Source organism: Pan troglodytes, chromosome 3 (genome assembly GCF_028858775.2).
Source record: "Pan troglodytes isolate AG18354 chromosome 3, NHGRI_mPanTro3-v2.0_pri, whole genome shotgun sequence".
NCBI lineage: Eukaryota > Metazoa > Chordata > Mammalia > Primates > Hominidae > Pan > Pan troglodytes.
In genome coordinates, this window is record NC_072401.2 from 146,650,429 (window position 1) to 146,670,450 (window position 20,022).

General features: G+C 37.8%; 1 protein-coding gene across 2 annotated transcripts in view; it reads right to left on the minus strand.

Moving 5' to 3' along the window:
• ANAPC10 (anaphase promoting complex subunit 10) overlaps positions 1-20,022 on the minus strand; it is a 270,845-nt gene that overhangs the window by 30,395 nt on the left and 220,428 nt on the right. For both annotated transcript variants that reach the window (XR_008547628.2, XM_054683410.1), the window contains exon 5: positions 9,362-9,454. Coding sequence is in view for 1 of the 2 variants with exons in the window: in XM_054683410.1 (XP_054539385.1) it covers positions 9,416-9,454 (39 nt within the window). In the remaining variant the exon portion in view is untranslated. Of the gene's footprint in view, positions 1-9,361; positions 9,455-20,022 lie in introns of those variants that run through there.

Genomic DNA, 20,022 nt, shown 5'->3' on the forward strand with positions numbered 1-20,022 from the left:
GAACAAGCAGAGGAAGGATTAAAGGTCACTCGAGCTGGTAGAAACAAATATAAACCTCAGGGAATATCCGCACGGGAGCCCACACCTTTGCTGCCACACAAACACAGAGAACCATGGTGCGTGAATAACAGGAAATGTATGTTTAAGAAGTCACGTGGCATGCAAAGTGAAAACAAGGAAGCAGACTTGCCCTCAAGGTGGAAGGTCCAGCAGCGGCTTTCCAATAGGAAAGTATCCAAGTCATGGCACCAAATAAGTTAGCGGTGGAAGAGATCCGACTTACACCAAGTTACCAGTGGCCTATCTACCGGTCTGTAGCAATTTCAATTCTTGCCTCCTCAGAAGACAGAATTCGACTGAGTGGCATAAGGCAGAATTAGAGACTGAGGCAAGCTTCAAAGCAGGAGTGAACGTTTATTAAAAAGCTTTAGAAGAGTAAGGAAAGGAAGGGAAAGAGAGAGAAGAAGGAAAGTACCGCTTGGAAGAGAGCCAAGCAGGCAACTTGAGAAACCAAGTGCACCCAATGAGCAAAGTTAAATACTGCATCTGGCTCTACACTTTGCCTGAAAGGAGAGAAAGAAGGGTTTGAATCTACAGTCCATGGGAAAGAGCTAATAGTTTGGCCAGACAGTCTTGGATGGGAAAGAAAAAAGATTAGAGAATTAGTTATGAGAAAGTCTGGAGAAAAGGCCTATTGCTGGACTCCTCAGAATGGCAGAGTAGGAGAACATTTGTGTTCCACTGAATTCTCACCACAGGGCTGGCTTCTCCGTTGAGGAGAATCCTACCTAGTGAGAAGAAGAAAACCTGTTCTGTGGATTTCATTTAGCCTTTTTCACTGGCTACCCTAGGGCTTGGTCAATAAGCATAGAAACTTACTGGCATGATAGCCGAGATGGAAGTGATGCATGACTCAGCAATATGAACTTTCTCTCACCAAGGAAGATGCAGAAAATGATACTAATGAATATCTGCTACATCAAGGAAACAGCAGAAAACACATAAATGCACACAAACACACACAGAGAGAGAGAGAGATGTGAGAATATTGTATCCATAAAATAGAACAGTTATGGTATTGAAAAAGGTAAAATTATTTTAGAAATAATTCGAAGTTTAAAATATAACTCGATTTAAATAATTCAATATATAGATTAAATAGAAGAACGGAAAAACATAAATATCAAATAACTTAGCTTGAAAATTGAGATAAAAAAATTATCCCAAAACACAGTAGTAACACAGTACAAAGATATGTGAGTAGAAAACTGGAGACATAAAATACGGATGTAAGAGTTCTAATATTCAAAAAAGAGCCCAAATAGCCAAAGCAATCCTAAACAAAAAGAACACAGCTGGAGACATCACACCACCTGACTTTAAACTGCACTACAAGGCTATAGTAGCTAAAACAGCATGGTACTTGTACAAAAACAGACACATAGACAAATGGAACAAGTTAGAGAATCCAGAAATAATGGGAGTACACTTACAACTATCTGATCTTTGACAAACCTGACAAAAACAAGCAATGGGGAAAGGACACCCTATTCAGTAAATGCTACTGGGATAACTGGCTAGCCATATGCCGAAGATTGAAACTGGACCTATTCCTTACACCATATATAAAAACCAACTCAAGATGGATTAAAGATTTGAATGTAAAACCCAAAACTATAAAAATCCTAGAAGATAACCTAGGAAATACCATTTGGACATAGGACATGTCAGAGATTTCATGACAGAAATGCCAAAAGCACTTGCAACAAAAACAAAAATTGACAAATGGTATCTAATTAAACTAAAGAACTGTTGCACAGCAAAAGAAACTATCAACAGTATAAACAGACAACCTATAGAATTGAAGAAAATATTTGCAAACTATGCATCTGACAAAGGTCTAATATCCAGAATCTATAAGGAACTTAAATAAATTAACAAGCAAAAAAACACCACCATTAAAAATTGAGCAAAGGACATAAACAGACGCTTTTCAAAAGAAGACACACATGGAGCCAACAAGCATGTGAAAAAATGCTCAACATTGCTAATTATTACAGAAATGCAAATCAAAACCACGATGAGATACCGTCTCCCACCAGTCAGAATGGCTATCACTGAAAAGTCAAAAACAACAGATGTTGGTAAGGTTACGGAGAAAAGGGAACCCTTAAACACTGCTGATGGGAATGTGAATTAGTTCAGCCACTGTGGAAAGCAGTTTGGCAATTTCTCAAAGAACTTAAAACAGAGTTACCATTCTGCCAAGCAATCCCATTATTTTGTATATACCAAATGAAATATAAATTATTCTACCTTAAAGATACATGCACATGTATGTTCATCATAGCATTATTCACAGTAACAAAGACATTGGATCAACCTAAATGCCCATCAGCAATAAATCGGATAAAGAAAATGTAGCACATACACACCATGGAATATATGCAGCCGTAAAAAAGAATGAAATCATCTCATATGCAGCAACATGGATGAAACTGGAGGGTATTATCCTAAGCAAACTAATGTATGAACAGAAAAGCAAATACCACATGTTCTCATTTATAAGTGGGAGCTAAACATTGAGTACACATGGACACAAAGAAGGGAATAACAGACACTGGGGCCTTCTTTAGGGTGGAGGGAGGGAGGAAGGTGAGGTTCCAAAAACTACCTATTGGTACTATGCTTTTTACCTAGGTGACAAAATAATCCGTATGCCAAACCCCTATGACACCCAATTTACCAACATAACAAACCTGCACATATACCCCTGAACCTAAAATAAAAGATAAAAATAAATAAATAAATACATAAATAAATAAAATGGAAAAGTGATGTGGGAAAAATGTTTAATCATAAGAACTCAAATACAAGTTTACACCAAACAAATCTGAAAATTAGTTGAAATAGATAATGTAGTAGAAAAAACTGAGTAAGCAAACTTGACTCAAAAAGGAGCTGACACTCTGAAAAACCCAATAACTAGAAAAGAAATTTAGAAGAAATCAAAACTCTAGAAAGGGCACAATGCCCAGACAATCTTATGGGCACATTGTATTAAACCTACAAAGAACAGATAATTCCTGTATTATTTACACTGTTACAGAACATAGAAAAAAATGGAATGTTTTCAGCTCATTCTACAAATTTAACATCACACTGAACCATAACCAGATAAAAATAGAAAGAAAGAAACCCACAAAAAAAATCAAAAAATCCAAAGACAAATGGAGGCAAAAATCTCCCCAAAAATATTGGAATTTTTTATATTATACTTTAAGTTTTGGGATACATGTGCAGAAGGTGCAGATTTGTTACTAGGTATACACGTGCCATGGTGGTTTGCCGCACCCATCAACCCATCATCTATGTTAGGTATTTCTCCTAATGCTATCCCTCCCCTAGCCTCCCAACCCCCAACAGGCACCGGTGTGTGATATTCACCTCCCTGTCTGCATATATTCTCATTGTTCAACTCCCACTTATGAGTGAAAACATCTGGTGTTTGGTTTTCTGTTCCTGTTTTAGTTTGCTGAGAATGATGATTTCCAGCTCCATGCATGTTCCTGCAAAAGACATTAACTCAACCTTTTTTATGGCTGCATAGTATTCCATGGTGTATATGTGCCACATTTTCTTTATCCAGTCTAACATGATGGGCATTTAGGTTGGTTCCAAGTTTTTGCTATTGTGAATAATGCTGCAATAAACATACATGTGCATGTGTCTTTATAGTAGAATGATTTATAATCCTTTGGGTATATACCAGTAATGGGATTGCTGGGTCAAATGATATTTCTGATTCTAGATCCTTGAGGAATCGCCACACTGTCTTCCACAATGGGTTGAACTAATTTACATTTCCACCAACAGTGTAAAAGCATTCCTGTTTCTCCACATCCTCTCCAGCATCTGTTGTTTCCTGACTTTTTAATGAACACCATTCTAATTAGCATGAGATGATATCTCATTGTGGTTTCGATTTGCATTTCTCTAATGACCAGTGATGATGAGCTTTTTTTCATATATTTGTTGGCTGCATAAATGTCATCTTTTGAGAAGTGTCTGTACATATCCTTTGCCCACTTTTTGGTGGGGTTGTTTTTCTTTTCTTGTAAATTTGTTTAAGTTCCTTGTAGATTCTGGATATTAGACCATTGTCAGATGGACAGATTGCAAAAATTTTCTCCCATTCTGTAGGGTACCTGTTCAATCTGAGGATAGTTTCTTTTGCTGTGCAGAAGCTCTTCAGTTTAATTAGATCCCATTTGTCAATTTTGGCTTTTATTGCCATTGCTTTTGGTGTTTCAGTCAAGAAGTTTTTGCCCATGCCTATGTCCTGAAGGGTATTGCCTAGGTTTTCTTCTAGGGTTTTTATGGTTTTGGGGTTTTTATGGTTTTAGGTCTTATGTTTAAGTCTTTAATCCATCTTGAGTTAATTTTTGTATAATGTTTACACATTGAAGGGGTCCAGTTTCAGTTTTCTGCATATGGTTAGTCAGTTTTCCCAACACCATTTATTAAATAGGGAATCCTTTCCCCATTGCTTGTTTGTGTCAGGTTTGTCAAAGATCAGATGGTTGTAGATGTGTGGCATTATTTCTGAGCCCTCTGTTCTGTTCCATTGGTCTATGTATCTGATTTGGTACCAGTACCAAGCTGTTTTTGTTACTGTAGCCTTGTAGTATAGTTGGAAGTCAGGTAGCATGATGCCTCCAGCTCTGTTCTTTTTGCTTAGGATTGTCTTGACCATACGGGCTCTTTTTTGGTTCCATATGAAATTTAAAGTAGCTTTTTCTAATTCTGAGAAGTGCTGCGGGAAGTCAGGTACCCCAAACGGAGGGACCAGCTGAAGCCATGGCAGAAGAACATAAATTGTGAAGATTTCATGGACATTTATTAGTTCCCCAAATTAATAGTTTTATAATTTCTTACACCTGTCTTTACTGCAGTCTCTGAACATAAATTGTGAAGATTTCATGGACACTTATCACTTCCCCAATCAATACCCTTGTGATTTCCTATGCCTGTCTTTACTTTAATCTCTTAATCCTGTCATCTTCGTAAGCTGAGGATGAATGTTGCCTCAGGACCCTGTGATAATTACGTTAACTGCACAAATTGTTTGAACAATATGAAATCTGGGAACCTTGAAAAAAGAACAGGATAACAGCAATGTTCAGGGAACAAGGGAGATAACCTTAAACTCTGGCTGTCTGTAAGCTGGGCAGAACAGAGCCATATTTCTCTTCTTTCAAAAGCAAATAGGAGAAATATCGCTGAATTCTTTTTCTCAGCAAGGAACATCCCTGAGAAAGAGAATGCATCCCTAAGGGGAGGCCTCTGAAATGGCTGCTTTGGGGACGGCCATCTTTTACGGTCATAGATAAGGGATGAAATAAGCCCCGGTCTCCCGTAGCACTCCCAGGCTTACTAGGACGAGGAAATTCCCGCCTAATAAATTTTGGTCAGACCGGTTGTCTGCTCTCAAACCCTGTCTCCTGATAAGATGTCATCAATGACAATGCATGCCCGAAACTTCATTAGCAATTTTAATTTCGCCCCGGTCCTGTGATATCACCCTGCCTCCATTTGCCTTGTGATATTTTATTACCTTGTGAAGCATGTGATCTCTGTGACCCACACCCTATTCGTACACTCCCTCTCCTTTTGAAAATCACTAATAAAAACTTGCTGGTTTTACAGCTCAGGGGACATCACGGAACCTGCCGACATGTGATATCTTCCCCAGACACCCAGCTTTAAAATTTCTCTCTTTTGTACTCTGTACCTTTATTTCTCAGACTGGTCAACACTTAGGGAAAATTGAAAAGAACTTACATGAAATATTGGGGGTGAATTTCCCCCAATAGAGAAGAAAGTCAATGGTAGCTTGATGGGGATGGCATTGAATATATAAATTACTTTTGGCAGTATAGCCATTTTCATGATATTGATTCTTCCTATCCATGAGCATGAAATGTTTTTCCATTTGTTTGTGTCCTCTCTTATTTCCTTGAGAAGTGGTTTGTAGCTCTCCTTGAAGAGGTCCTACACATCCCTTGTCAGTTGTATCCCTAGGTATTTTATTCTCTTTCTAGAACAAAAACTATCACATAAACAGAACCAATGACAAAAACCACATGATTATCTCAACAGATGCAGAAAAGGCCTTCAATAAAATTCAACACCCCTTCATGCTAAAAACTCTCAATAAACTCGGTATTGATGGAACGTATCTCAAAATAATAAGAGCTATTTATGACAAACCCATAGCCAATATCATACTGAATGGGCAAAAACTGGAAGCATTTCCTTTGAAAATCGGCACAAGACAAGGATGCCCTCTCTCACCACTCCTATTCAACATAGTATTGGACATTCTGGCCAGGGCAGTCAGGCAAGCGAAAGAAATAAAGCGTATTCAAATAGGAAGAGAGGAAGTCAAATTGTCTCTGTTTGCAGATGACATGATTGTATATTTAGAAAATCCCATCATCTCAGCCCAAAACCTCCTTAAGCTGAAAAGCAACTTCAGCAAAGTCTCAGGATACAAAATCAATGTACAAAACTCACAAGCATTCCAATACACCAATAACAGACAAACAGAGAGCCAAATATTGGACATTTTAATTCAGTAGTGCATTAAGAGAATTATAGCATGAACTGGCAGTCTTTTTCACAGAAATGCTAGGACAGGTTAACATTAGTCTGTCATTTAGTGTAATTCACTACACCAAGAGCTTAAAAAAGAAAAATGACATTATTATCTAAATACACATGAAAAAGTACTTGCTAAAACTTAATGATCACTCTTGATAAGAAAAGATTTTATTCAGCAAACTGACAGAAGCTACCACCAGAAACCTATATGATAATTCTGATGAATCACAAAGACTACTCCCATTGAAGTTTAAAACAAGAGGAAGGTTCTGTTACTCCCTCAGTGGGAACAAACTCCAACAAAGCAAGGTAGTAAATCAAGAAACAGAAAGATATGGGATCCAGGAAGCAGGAGATACAACGCAGAAGAGAGGCAAAGGAAATCCCCAGGATTACTGTGAAGGAAAATCCAGAGTGATAAATGTGCAGCAGATCTACAAAGTAAGGTACAGGAGGTTGAATGATTACTGGAAGGATAATTCAAAAAAAACTAAACTGATAGGACAGTGTTAAAATTCATTGCGACAATACGTAGACTTCAGGCAGAGAGTTTGCATACAAATTAGTAATACATTTACAAAAACTAAGCAAAGAAAAAATGAATTAATGATTAACCCGTCACAGGCAGACTTAAGAAAAATAAATACAGTATTCAATATGACTCAGTTGAAAATACTATTTATAATCATTGGGCTGGGCACAATGGCTCATGACTGTAATCCCAGCACTTTGGGAGGCCGAGGCAGGTGGATCACTTAAAGTCAGGAGTTCGAGACCAGACTGGCCAGCATGGTGAAACCCCGTCTCTACTAAAAATATAAAAATTACCCCCACATGGTGGTGGGTGCCTGTAATCCCAGCTACTCAGGAGGCTGGGGCAGGAGAATCACTTGAACCCGGAAGGCAGAGGTTACAGCTAGCTGAGATCACGCCACTGCACTCCAGTATGGGTGACAAGAGTGAGACTCCATCTAAAATAAAAAATAAAATAAAAAATACAGCCATAATAACATATAATGTGTAAACTGAATACTGATTTAACCAAAATTGTGATAAAAATCACTTGGGAATATGGGGGAGGGCATATATTAGAGAGCTACTTTCTAATCTTCCATAATAGTAAGTCAATGAATAATGCTTAAAATTGAAAAAATTTAAAAGTAGTAGTATAAGCATGATATTTAGAAATATAAGTATAAAAAACAGAAGAAATAGCTATGAGAATTGAAAGTGGTTGCCACTGAGGAATGACAGAGGTGGAGAAGGATGCAGCGAGGACTGCCAGTTTCTATGTCATGTAAAACTAATTTACTAACTTAAAATACTTTCATATATTCCTTTAGTAAAAATTAAAACTAAATTCAGATTTTAAAAAACACTGACAGTATCCAGTAAGGATGCAGAGAAACATGTGTAGTCTTAGACCTGATAGCTAAGAGAATAACTTAGTACAGGCTTTTTGGAGAGCATGTTGGCAGTAATATCAAAATTTCAAATATCCTTATTATCTAATCCAATGATTCCTCCTCTGGCAAGTTATTTTAAGAAAACAACAGGACAGATGTAAAAATTTACCTAAAAGGTTGTTCACAGCATCATACTTTAAAATACTGGAACATTCTGACTATTCATGTACATTAATAAGGACTGATTAAGTACATTATATACTTCCATACAGGGGAATACCTGCAGACTTTTACAATATTGACATAAAGTAGTGGTTTCAAATCATGTTTTTGGAAGTCTATATTCATTTCTCTAGGGCTGCCATAACAAAGTACCAAAATCTAGGTGGCTTAGAAAAACAGAAATCTATTGTCTTACAGTTGTTGGCTAGAACTCTTAGATCAAGGTGTCAGCAGGGTTGGTTCCATCTGAGGGCTGTGGGGGAGAATTTCTTTCATGCTTCTCTCCTCCTTCTTGTGTTTGCTGGCAATCTCTGGGGTTCCTTGGCTTGTGGATGCACCACTCTGATATCTGCCTTTATCTTCACATGGCAGACTTCCTATGCATGTACCTGTGTCTGTGTCCAGATTTCTCTTTTTTGTAGGGACACCAATCATGTTGGATTAGGGTCCACCCTGGTAACCTCATCTTAACTTTATAAATACCCCATAAGCATTTGGTCACTTTCAAAGGAACTGGGGCAGTAGGACTTCAAAATCTTTTTACAGAACCCATAACAGAATTGTGGGGTCTCTGAGGGGTGCCTCAAAAACTATTGCAATTAACTGTTGGTCTTGAGCTGGTGAGCTCTAGATTTCCCTTGTCCACTTTAACTAGAAAAGTTCCAATTTTTATAAATTAACATTCTGAAAGTTCATATGAAGAAAAGCTTCCACAATTTAAAATGTTTAAAAGCAACCAATATAAAACTATATTTATATATGTGCCAAATATATTGCTAATTAACAAAAGCAGTTTGCAAGCATGTGAATATGTTCCCAGTTCTATATAAGTTTTAAAAAGTCACCATCTATATCTACAGTGCTTATATTTAGATCAACACCATTTTTGGTACAACATATCCCCAAAATATTCACAGTATTAACACGGCTACAATTTTTCAAGTTCCCTTTATATTCATCTTCATGCTTTTCTATATTGTCTAGTTTTTTGCAATGATATATCTTGTAATTAAAAAAGACTATATTATTAAAGAGATAAAAAGGTGGCCAGGTGCAATGGCTCGTACCTGTAATCCTAGGAGGCCAAGGCAGGCAGATGGCTTGAGCCTAGAAGTTCACAATCAGCCCAGGCAACATGGCAAAACCCCATCTCTACAAAACTAAAAATAAAAATAGAAAAGGACATGATATTCAGTAAATACATGTTGGCAAATTGATCAATATAATTTTATTAGTCTGGCTTGGCTTATAAGAATTTCAAACTGAGGGAATTTGCATAATTATTCAAGTTCTACTCTTCAGAACATCAGTCCTTGCCATTCAAATCCTACTGATGTTCTCTGATAAAAGTGAGTCTGCGAACCCAAGTCTATTCACGGATGAACAAATAAAATGTAGTACAAACATACAATGCAATATTATTCAGCCTTTAAAAAAATTCTGACACATAGTACAACATGGGTGAACCTTGAAGACATTATGTTAAGTGAAATAAGCCAGTCACAAAAGGACAAATGCCATACGATTCCACTTACATGAGGTATTTAGAGTGCTCAAATTCATAGACACCAAAAGTAAAATGGTAGTTACTAGGGACTGGCGGCAGGTGGAAATGAGGACTTATTGAATGAGTATGGAGTTTCAGTTTTGCGAGAACAAAAAAAGTTCTGGAGATGGGTGGTGGTGATGGTTGCACAACAATGTGAGTGTGCTGAATACCATTGAACTGTACACTTAAAAATGGTTAAAATGGGCTGGCTGAGGTGGCTCACACCTGGAGGCTGAGGTGAGTGGATCACCTGAGGTCTGGAGTTCGAGACCAGCCTGGCCAACATGGTGAAACCCCGTCTCTACTAATAATAACAAAAAACTTAGCTGAACTTGGTGGTGCACACTTGTAATCCCAGCAACTTGGGAGGCTGAGGCGGGAGAATCACTTGAACCCGGGAGGCAGAGGTTGCAGTGAGCCGAGGTTGCAGTGAGCAGAGACCATGCCATTGCACTCCAGCCTGGGTGACAAGAGCGAAACTCCATCTCAAAAAAAAAGTTAAAATGATGACTTTTGTGCATAGTTTACCACAATTAAAAAAATAAAAATAAAAAAGAGACTTTGATCTTAAAACACTTCAAGGTAATGTGTACCTATCTGACATTCATTTTTAATATCATAAGCTCATTTACTTATTATTTTTCATTAATGAATCATTATAACATAATCACCATTTTCATCATCCCCATCAGCATCAAAGTACTGCAAAAACAGTTGTATGCTTTATTCTAAAGATCACTTTTCATTTTCTTTATACAGGCAGCATAAATACTTTTTGGATAAAAACACTATGAGGAGCATTGAGAAAGTCCTCATTTGGAATACTTAGCTGGACTTACCTAAACTGAACTTTCCCTTCCTTGACCCAGGGCAACCTCTGCCAAGCCCACCACCCTCCAGCTCCTACGCCATGAAAGATCGAAGAAGATAATCAGAAAAACCAACCAAGAAAAGGAAAAGGGAGAATCAGTTACATATCCAGCAAGCCAGAAAACAAGAAAACCCAAATCTGTTCCAGTTCTCTAGTTTCACCTTAAAGGCAAAGAACTGTAGATGCTTGTGAGGAGCTCTTCAAAGCCTAAATTCATAGCCTCTCTACGCGGGAGGTTACCAGCATCTGAAGAAAAACAACCACTACCAGAAAAGCTCTTCTTTGTTTTCATTCTTCGCAGTCCTTCAGGAAACTCTTGATAATGTGAAATGTTATTACTGCAAATGTTGGCTCAAGCAAGTTTACTCTAGAGTCTGACTATCACTGACTTGTTCGCAAAATAAAATCATTTTTAAAGCCTACAAGGAAAGCCAAGAGCAAACCACAAATCAGAAAACCACCAAGGCGGGCTGGCCTCATTGCCAGAATTTAATGTGATCTAATGGGAGGACAACAAGATGTGAGAATTTGATTTTACGATGCTCCATGTAACATTTGGCAATATGGAGGGGTTGGGCCCAACTTCCCCATCCTTAAGCAAACATTTGAAGTAATGTTTCACTTTCTCATCAGTTTTAATTCTGTCAGCGAGAGGGTAGAGATTCAGCCGGGCCTGCTCATTTTAAAAGTGCCGTCTGCTTTGGATGCTCATAGATTTGCTTAATATCCATTTGTATAAGATGAAGATGGGCAGGTGGGGAAGGGGCCAGGAAAATAGGATGAAGCTATTTAGTGGCAGTGTACCAACTGGACTGCCACTCTCTTCTGCACTGGTGATTTATTCCATGGGTGGGAAGGCAGGAATAGGGCTAACTTAAGCAACATTCTTTCACAAGCAAAAACTAACCCCAATGAGAAAGAGTCAGATCTGGGCTGAATCACGTTGCCCAGTCTCACACCAAATGGAACTGGAGCTCAGGTGGAGCTCTATTTCCCATCACTCATTCTTTAGAAAAGAAATAAAATGGTAGCAACAGAGAAACGCTTTGCATATGTCAAATTAACAGTGGAGGACCCTATGGAATAAAGAAAGCCAGTCAGGAAATCCCATAGAAGGGCACATGAGCAATGAAAAATACATTAAAGTTACATATTTCATGCAGTTTTTATTTCTGTTGCCAGGACAATGGAATGAGAATCAGATCTCTTTTTTTCCTTCTTACAGAAAAATGCAACCTTACCAATGCCAAACTCCTACTTACACTGTCATTTTATAGCAGTTACAAAGTTGGCCCAGTGAAGAAATGTAAAACGCATAGAATCAAGTTTCTTAAAGCAATAGTTTGCTAAGGGAAGTGTAATAAATACAGGGTCTAGGAAAAAATTACTAGAACTTCTATTTCTATTGACTTTTAAGCTAAACACTAAGAAGGAAAGAAAGCCTCACTAAGAGTTAAAATCTGGATGACACCAGTTGTCCTCATTTGGTGCAGATACAGACAGTCACCTCTCACCCACCACCTGTGGACTGTGAGTCTTCCTGAAAGAAGGTTGAGGGCTCAACAGTGCTGAGGGTATGATAGGGGTAGCATCAGTTCAGGTAGGCTGGGCTGCAGTAACACATAGACCAAGCAGGTAATGGCTCAACACAATAGGAAGTTAGTTCTTGCTTAGGGTGCCATTCTGGTGATGAGATCAGCAGGACAGCTCAAGCCATGCCATCACTTAGATGAGGCTCTGCCAACTTCGGCTTATGGTTAGCATAGCCATCTGCATCGCTTCCTGCAGGAAGAAGGAAGAACCTTGGAGAATCACTTCTAGGAGGCTTTTTATGGGACCAGACTGAAAGTGGTACATATTATTGAAGCTCATCCTCCATTGGCCATGACTTAGTCTCAGAGCCACAACTAACCACAAGGGAAGCCAGGAAATGTAGCCTGATTATGTGCTCAAGAAGAAGAAACAAATTATGGCAAACAGTCAGCAGTTTCTACCATAGGTGTGCTCATCCATTCAGTGGATTGCAATGTATTGCAATCGACATGTTCCCCTTACACGGATTTAACCATTTTAATAAAATTTAACCTCATAAAATGAACAGGTAGCTGAAAAATATTCCTACTACAAAGTTAAAAATTGAAGATAATATTAATAATACGAACACAAGCCAACCACAAGAAAAGAGCAGAGCTAAAGCCTCATATTTTAAACTCTTTGTCAACAATAATGTGAGGGTTTTTTTTAAAAAGACTATTAAATTACTTCTGGAAAGAAGTCAAACCAAATATTTTTAAAAATTTTAAGTTTATTTGAAATACAGATTTATATCCACTTTTATAATAATGAACCTTATATACCTGAAACATAGCTAATAAGAATGTGAACATACCAAAATTAGCAAAAAATTTAAGTAGCCATAAAATAAACATGGAGAAAAGCTTCTGTAATTTTATGTGCAGTTTAAAGTCGTGTTATACTTAATCTATTCTGAAAAATTTTACTAAACTTGATGAGAGATGTTTAGAGGTCTCCTTTGAGATTTCTCATTAAATAATAAAGTACAAAAAGCCACATACCATTGGGTTCTCATTTTTTCTTCACTCCATAATTTAAAATGGCAAAATAACATATGTAAAACAATCTGGCAATAGGCTGGGCACGGTGGCTCATGCCTGTAATCCCAGCACTTTGGGAGGCCAAGGCGAGCAGATCACTTGATGCCAGGAGTTTGAGACCAGCCTGTGAAACGTAGTAAACCCCGCCTCTACTAAAAATTAGCTGGACATGGTGGCACACACCTATAATCCCAGCTACTCAGGTGGCTGAGGCACAAGAATCACTTGAACCTGGGAGGCAGAGGTTGCAGTGAGCTGAGATTGCACCACTGCACTCCAGCCTGGGCAATGGAGCGAGACTCTGTCGCAGAAAAAAAAAAAAAAAAATCTGGCAACAAAACTGTATTCCTTTGTTAATATAAAAAAAAAGCTGGCCGGGTGCGGTGGCTCACGCCTGTAATCCCAGCACTTTGGGAGGCCGAGGCGGGTGGATCACGAGGTCAGGATATTGAGACCATCCTGGCTAACACAGTGAAACTCCGTCTCTACTAAAAATACAAAAAATTAGCCAGGCGTGGTGGCAGGCGCCTGTAATCACAGCTACTCAGGAGGCTGAGGCAGAAGAATGGCGTGAACCTGGGAGGCAGAACTTGCAGTGAGCCAAGATGGCGCCACTGTACTCCAGCCTGGGCAACAGAGTGAGACTCCGTCTCAAAAAAAAAAAAAAAAAAAAATAGCTGGAGTTTTAAGAAATAATTAAAATATGTTTTGAAGTGTTGGGAGGTTGATTTACAGAAGAATGAAAGTACACGTTTCTAATGTATCTCAGCTTATGGTATTTTCTAGATCCTCTTTCAATAGTTAAATATATAACTATTTGTGTGCATGTGTGTGTGCATGCATATACCTGTGCATATACCACAAAAAGATATGTACTAAAGAATGTATCTTCTCAAAAATCACTCAACTAATATTTATAGAGCACCTGCTCCTTATCCTGATGCAGTTTTAATTACAGTAGCAATACTCAATCTTGCAAAAACAATATTTTAAGAGAAAATTGTGTAAGTGTATCAATGATGGAGCAACTACTTCGATGAAATGTTTTAAAAGGTTTTTGGAATAAGTTTACTGAGGCAGCATAAATGAAATCTTTTTGCTTCACCATTCATAGGCAAGCTTTTGTAACAAAATGCTACAAAATGTCACTCATAAGTTCAATTTTAGAAAAACTAGAACCTTCAAATAAAGGGAAGTCAAATACCTTATACCCATTAGGATGACTATTATCAAAAAACAAAACAGAAAATAGCAAGTATTGGCAAGGATCTGGAGATAGTATGTTCTTGTGCACTATTGGTGGGAATATAAAATGGTATAGTTGTTATGGGAAACAATATGGTAATTCCTCAAAAAATTAAAAATTGAATTACTATATGATGCATAAATTCTACTTCTGGGTATATACCCAAAAGAATTGAAAGCTGTGTCCTGAAGAGATATTTGTACACCCATGTTCATAGCACCATCAGTCACAAAAGCCAAAAGGTGGAAGCAACCCAGTGTCCATCAACAGATGAACAGATAAGCAAAATGTGATACAGATATACATACAATGAAATAGAGTTCAGCCTTTAAAAAGAAGGAAATTTTGACACATGCCATAATATGGATGAGCCTTAAGGACATTATGCTAAGTGAAATAAGCCAATAACAAAAAGATAAGTACTGTATAATACCACTTATATGAGTACCTATAATAGTGAAATGCATAGAGACAGAAAATGAAAGGGTAGTTATCAGAGACTAGGGAGAAGGAGGGATGGAGGAGTTGTTTAATAGGTATAGAGTATCAGTTTTGCAAGATCCATATAATTCTGGAGATTGGTTATCCAACAATGTGAATGTACTTAACATTAATGAACTATACATTTAAAAATTGCTAAAATGGTAAATGTGTATTATGAGTATTTTACTATAATTAATTGTTTTAATGTAGAGGACTCTACAGTTTGATATTGAGATATGGAGCAATGTTGAAAATATTTTCTATCACGCAGAGTTTGCTGATATTTAAAAAACAAGGGACACACACGCTATCTACTTTCAAGGTAAAGATGATATTTTCACAATGAATTTAAAATAACTGTTCTTTGAAAGAAATTCAAGCTATGCTGATAACATTTTGAAAACATATTTAAAGCATTTCCATCACTGTGTCTGTTGTTGTCGATAATTATACAAATGCAGCCCTATAAATATTTTCATAACTGAACACTTACACTTAGAAATGGAACATTTAAGCTATTTAATAATTTATCAAAGAGTTTTAATGGCTTAGAATTCAATTGGTGAAACAGTAACAAGCAACCCCCAATTAGTTTGTAAGAGCAAGTGGTTAACATCAGGGAAGATAAAAAATTTTATCCAAATTTCAACAGAAGTTTCTGCATAATTGAAGTATAGACTAGAAAAATGATCATCATGATTTAGTAAGCCTTGTCAATGATGGGTTCCTTCCATTCCTTCGTTCCTTCCATTTGTAGATTCCATTCAGATCTACAAATAGTCATAAGTGATCTTTTTAAGATAAGGCAGTCAAAATTCAAAAATTCTCTGATTGTGGATTCATTAAATTTGAGTTTTATGCTAGGATTTTAAAAACATATTAAACCATATTAAATCATACAACTCTCACTAATAAGAGCAAAAAGAGCTAGGTATCGAAAGCAAAATAAGTAAAATAATTTTTAAAGTATTCTTTCTTTCATCTATTTTAAGCCTATGTTATTTTCTATCTTACATATGTCTTATAAAGTGCATAATATATTGGTACATAGCATATGCATATAACTCACAAATAAATTAATTTTGTTCACACATAAAAATGTTTATTAATATGGATATAAAATATAGAGACTATTGGTCTAAAATGTCTCGGAAACCAGTTAGGGAGGAATCTACAAACTTTGGTTTAAAAAGCAAATGGTCTAAAACTGCAATATGGAAGACCAAGGTTATATATGAGAAAGGCTTTTCTTTATGGTAGAAGCAAGAAGCCACAAGACTAATTCTCAGCCATTGAAATTATGTAGGTATAGTTCTTCCTTAGAGTAACGAGATCAATTCATTTTATTCATAGGAATATTATGTAGCTCTATTGTCCTTAATGCCAGCCAGGAGATAATTCTAAGTATATACCTACAGTCAAGAATAATATTTTGATAGTAAAATAACACTGTACACATAGATTTTCCCTTAGAATACTTAAAGTACTTATGCTTTCATCAATAAGTTTTCTTGAATCTGTTTTGGAATGTGATGGGACATATTTAAGTAAACAAACAATCACATACATAAACACTGTATTAAGCTTTTTATCATCTGATCCCTCCTTTCACGTAAAACCACTGCAGAAGGAAAAAAAAATTTATCACAAAATAGCTATGTCATTCCCATTATTTAGAATGCCTTTCCTTTCTTCTTTCATTTTATCTGAGTTTTCTCTGTAATTTGGGGTTCACTTCCAAAAAATTTTATTCAACAACTAGTATACTACCTGCTTCTATGGTAGATCGATTGCAAAAATGGCCCTGTTTTCTGTATCTACATGCTCTTTGCAATGTGGCTTTGCAGTTCCTCTTATTAGAAAGTGAAGTATATATTCCCATCTCTTGAATATAGACTAACTTTGGCACTTTTATTTTTGGCCAATAAAACATGGCAGAGGTGATAGTGTGTCAGTTCCACTCTAGGCCTACTTCCACCATATGCCTTGGAAAACTCACTAACCCACAGACTAAGACTAGGATGGGTAAGAGACCACATGCTAGAGAGCAGAGGTGTTCTAGATGATCACTAATGAATGTCCCAGGCCTGGCATGGTGGCTCACACCTGTAATCCCAGCACTTTGGGAGGCCGAGGCAGGTGGATCACTTGAGGTCAGGAGTTCAAGACCAGCCTGACCAACATGGAGAAACCCCATCTCTACTAAAAATACAAAAATTAGCTAGGCATGGTGGTACATGCCTGTAATCCCAGCTACTTGGGAGGCTGAGGCAGGAGAATCGCTTGAACCCAGGAGGCGGAGGTTGCAGTGAGCTGAGATCGTACCATTGCACTCCAGCCTGGGCAACAAGAGTGAAACCCAGTCCCACCCCTACCACCCCCCCAAAAAAATCCTTAACAGAGTTGCCTAATCTGCATGTGGCTAACAGCAGATGCACGTGGCAGTCCAGCCAAGGGTAGAAGAGCCACCCAACTGAGCCCAGGCCAGATTACCAGCTCATAGAATTTTGAGCTAAATGAATGGTTACTATTTTAAGCAGCTAAGTTTTGGGCTGGTTTGTTAAGCAGTATTATTGTGATAATCGTTAACACTCCTTACTAGGCATACTAAAAAGATGGAAACAATGTGGTCCTTTCTGCCCTTGAAGGACTCATCTTCTGTATAAGGTCTTTTAATCTGGGGCCCACAGATGGACTTTAAAGAGATTTTAAATTCTCTTAAATTATATGTGAGATTTAACAAGTCTTCTCAAGTGTTTTTCCTCTGGGGAAGTGGAGTTTATAGTTTTTATCAGATTCTCAAATAAGGTGGTCTCTCACCAAAAGGTTAATACAGCACAGTCGTGAAGATATTGATGCAGTTATAAAAAGTATAATATCATACATCAAATCCAATAATAGAGGTATGTGCCAGGTAGTATGGCAATACAGAGAAGAAAACGTTTAAAATCTCCTGAGGAATTCTAAGGCTTTCTCAAAGAAATTATTCTTCCCAAGTGTCTCCACAGACACAAAGAACCTTTCAGGCAATGGGATAGCAGGTACAACTATCCCATTTACGTGTACAATTTATTTTCCCTAAATAAACCAGGCATGGAAAAGTAAAACTGCCTGGTTTATTTAGGGAAAAGAAATTGTACATGTAGCAAGATACGTAGTAAAGGTATGGAAGATAAAACTGAAGAAGGCTGAGGTCAAGATGTGAAGGGCTTGTAGACCATGCCAGGGAATTTGTTTTTTAAAACTGTAAGGATCTGCCACTGAAAGTTTTTAAGCAAAGAAAAAACACTGTGGGCCGGGCGCGTTGGCTCACGCCTGTAATCCCAGCACTTTGGGAGGCCGAGGCGGGCGGATCACGAGGTCAGGAGATCGAGACCATCCTGGCTAACACGGTGAAACCCTGTCTCTACTAAAAATACAAAAAAAAAATTAGCTGGGCGAGGTGGCGGGGGCCCGTAGTCCCAGCTACTCAGGAGGCTGAGGCAGGAGAATGGCGTGAACCCCGGGGGGCGGAGCCTGCAGTGAGCCGAGATCGCGCCACTGCACTCCAGCCGGGGTGACAGAGAGACTCCGTCTCAAAAAAAAAAAAAAAAAAAAAAGAGAAAAAACATTGTGAAAAATCGCATTTTACAAGTCCTGGTGGCAGAGAATAGAACAGCTTGCTTGGAGAAATGACTAGTGCAAACTGGCAATAGTACAGGCAGGAAATGATGGAAGTCTGAATTCAGGGAGTGGCACAGAGATGTAGAGGACAGAGGTGAGGTTTGAAAGTAGAATCATCAAGAGCTATTGACTGATTAGGTATAAAAATGAGAAAGCAATCTGGGATTAGTATTTCTTGATTGCACGAATGGAGATGGCGATAAAAATCACTGAGGAGAGAATGCCAAAGGAACATCACAGACAGAGAAATTATTTTAAATCCCATTTTGAACATGTTCAATTATCGATTGTGCAGCAGGCCTAGAGCTCAAACAAATAGTGAAGAATGAAGATTTGGAAGTTACTGACTATAAATTCCGAGGAATTTGAGGAGTCAAGGGAAATGCAGCATGAAGGAAAAATTGAGGGCGATACATATGTTCTAAACACGAAAATACACACGCCTTGGTCAAAGGCACTTAAAGAATTGCCAGCCCAGTGCAAAGATGACTCTTCTGTGACTGGCTCTTGAAAAGAAAAAAAGAGACAGAGAACAAAAAGAGAGAGAGAAAATACCAACTTTTCCTCAGTACATGGAGCAGCAGTGTGTCCTCACAGGCCAAGTCCTGTGAGCCGAGGCTGGGGTTGAGGTCAATGCTCTACCCCTTGAACTGCAAATGCACACAAGCCTCCAGTCCATGCTGTCATCCTGCACACACTTCTTGCAAATCAGCTCCACACATTTGTCACTTGAACCAACACTTCCTAAGAGGAGGAAGTTATAACAGCACAGAGAGCGAGAGATATTTCCAAAAGCTTTGGATAAATTAGCATCAAATTCAGATTTTATAAAGCTTTTATGTACAAACACTGACTTATCCCAAAACGCTGACTTATCCCAAAACAAAAACAAAGCAAAATAAAAACCTCCAGAAAATGTTTAAGAGGATACCTAGTACAGAGTCCATGGCAGAGTACTGTGAGAATGAAAAGATGAATAGAGCATAAAGTCTGATCTTAAATGAGATATCAGCTACCACCCATGGTGACTGTGAGATACGTAATTTGCAAGTTATAGGTATAAAGCCCACGAGAATGGATAAAACCAACCAGAAGGTGGGGGAAATGCAGAATTCACAAATGGCAGCCTGTTTTTCCCCAGAGTTTTGTTTGGCCTGTACAGTGTTTTTTAAAACGATGTTATCTGCCAATATTTAAAAATTGGGAGATTTCACCCCAAAAAATCAAATTCAACTTCTCTTGGAAAATTAATTAAAAGAAATTGCAACACTGGGCTCATGTCGCCACTCAGCAATAATTGG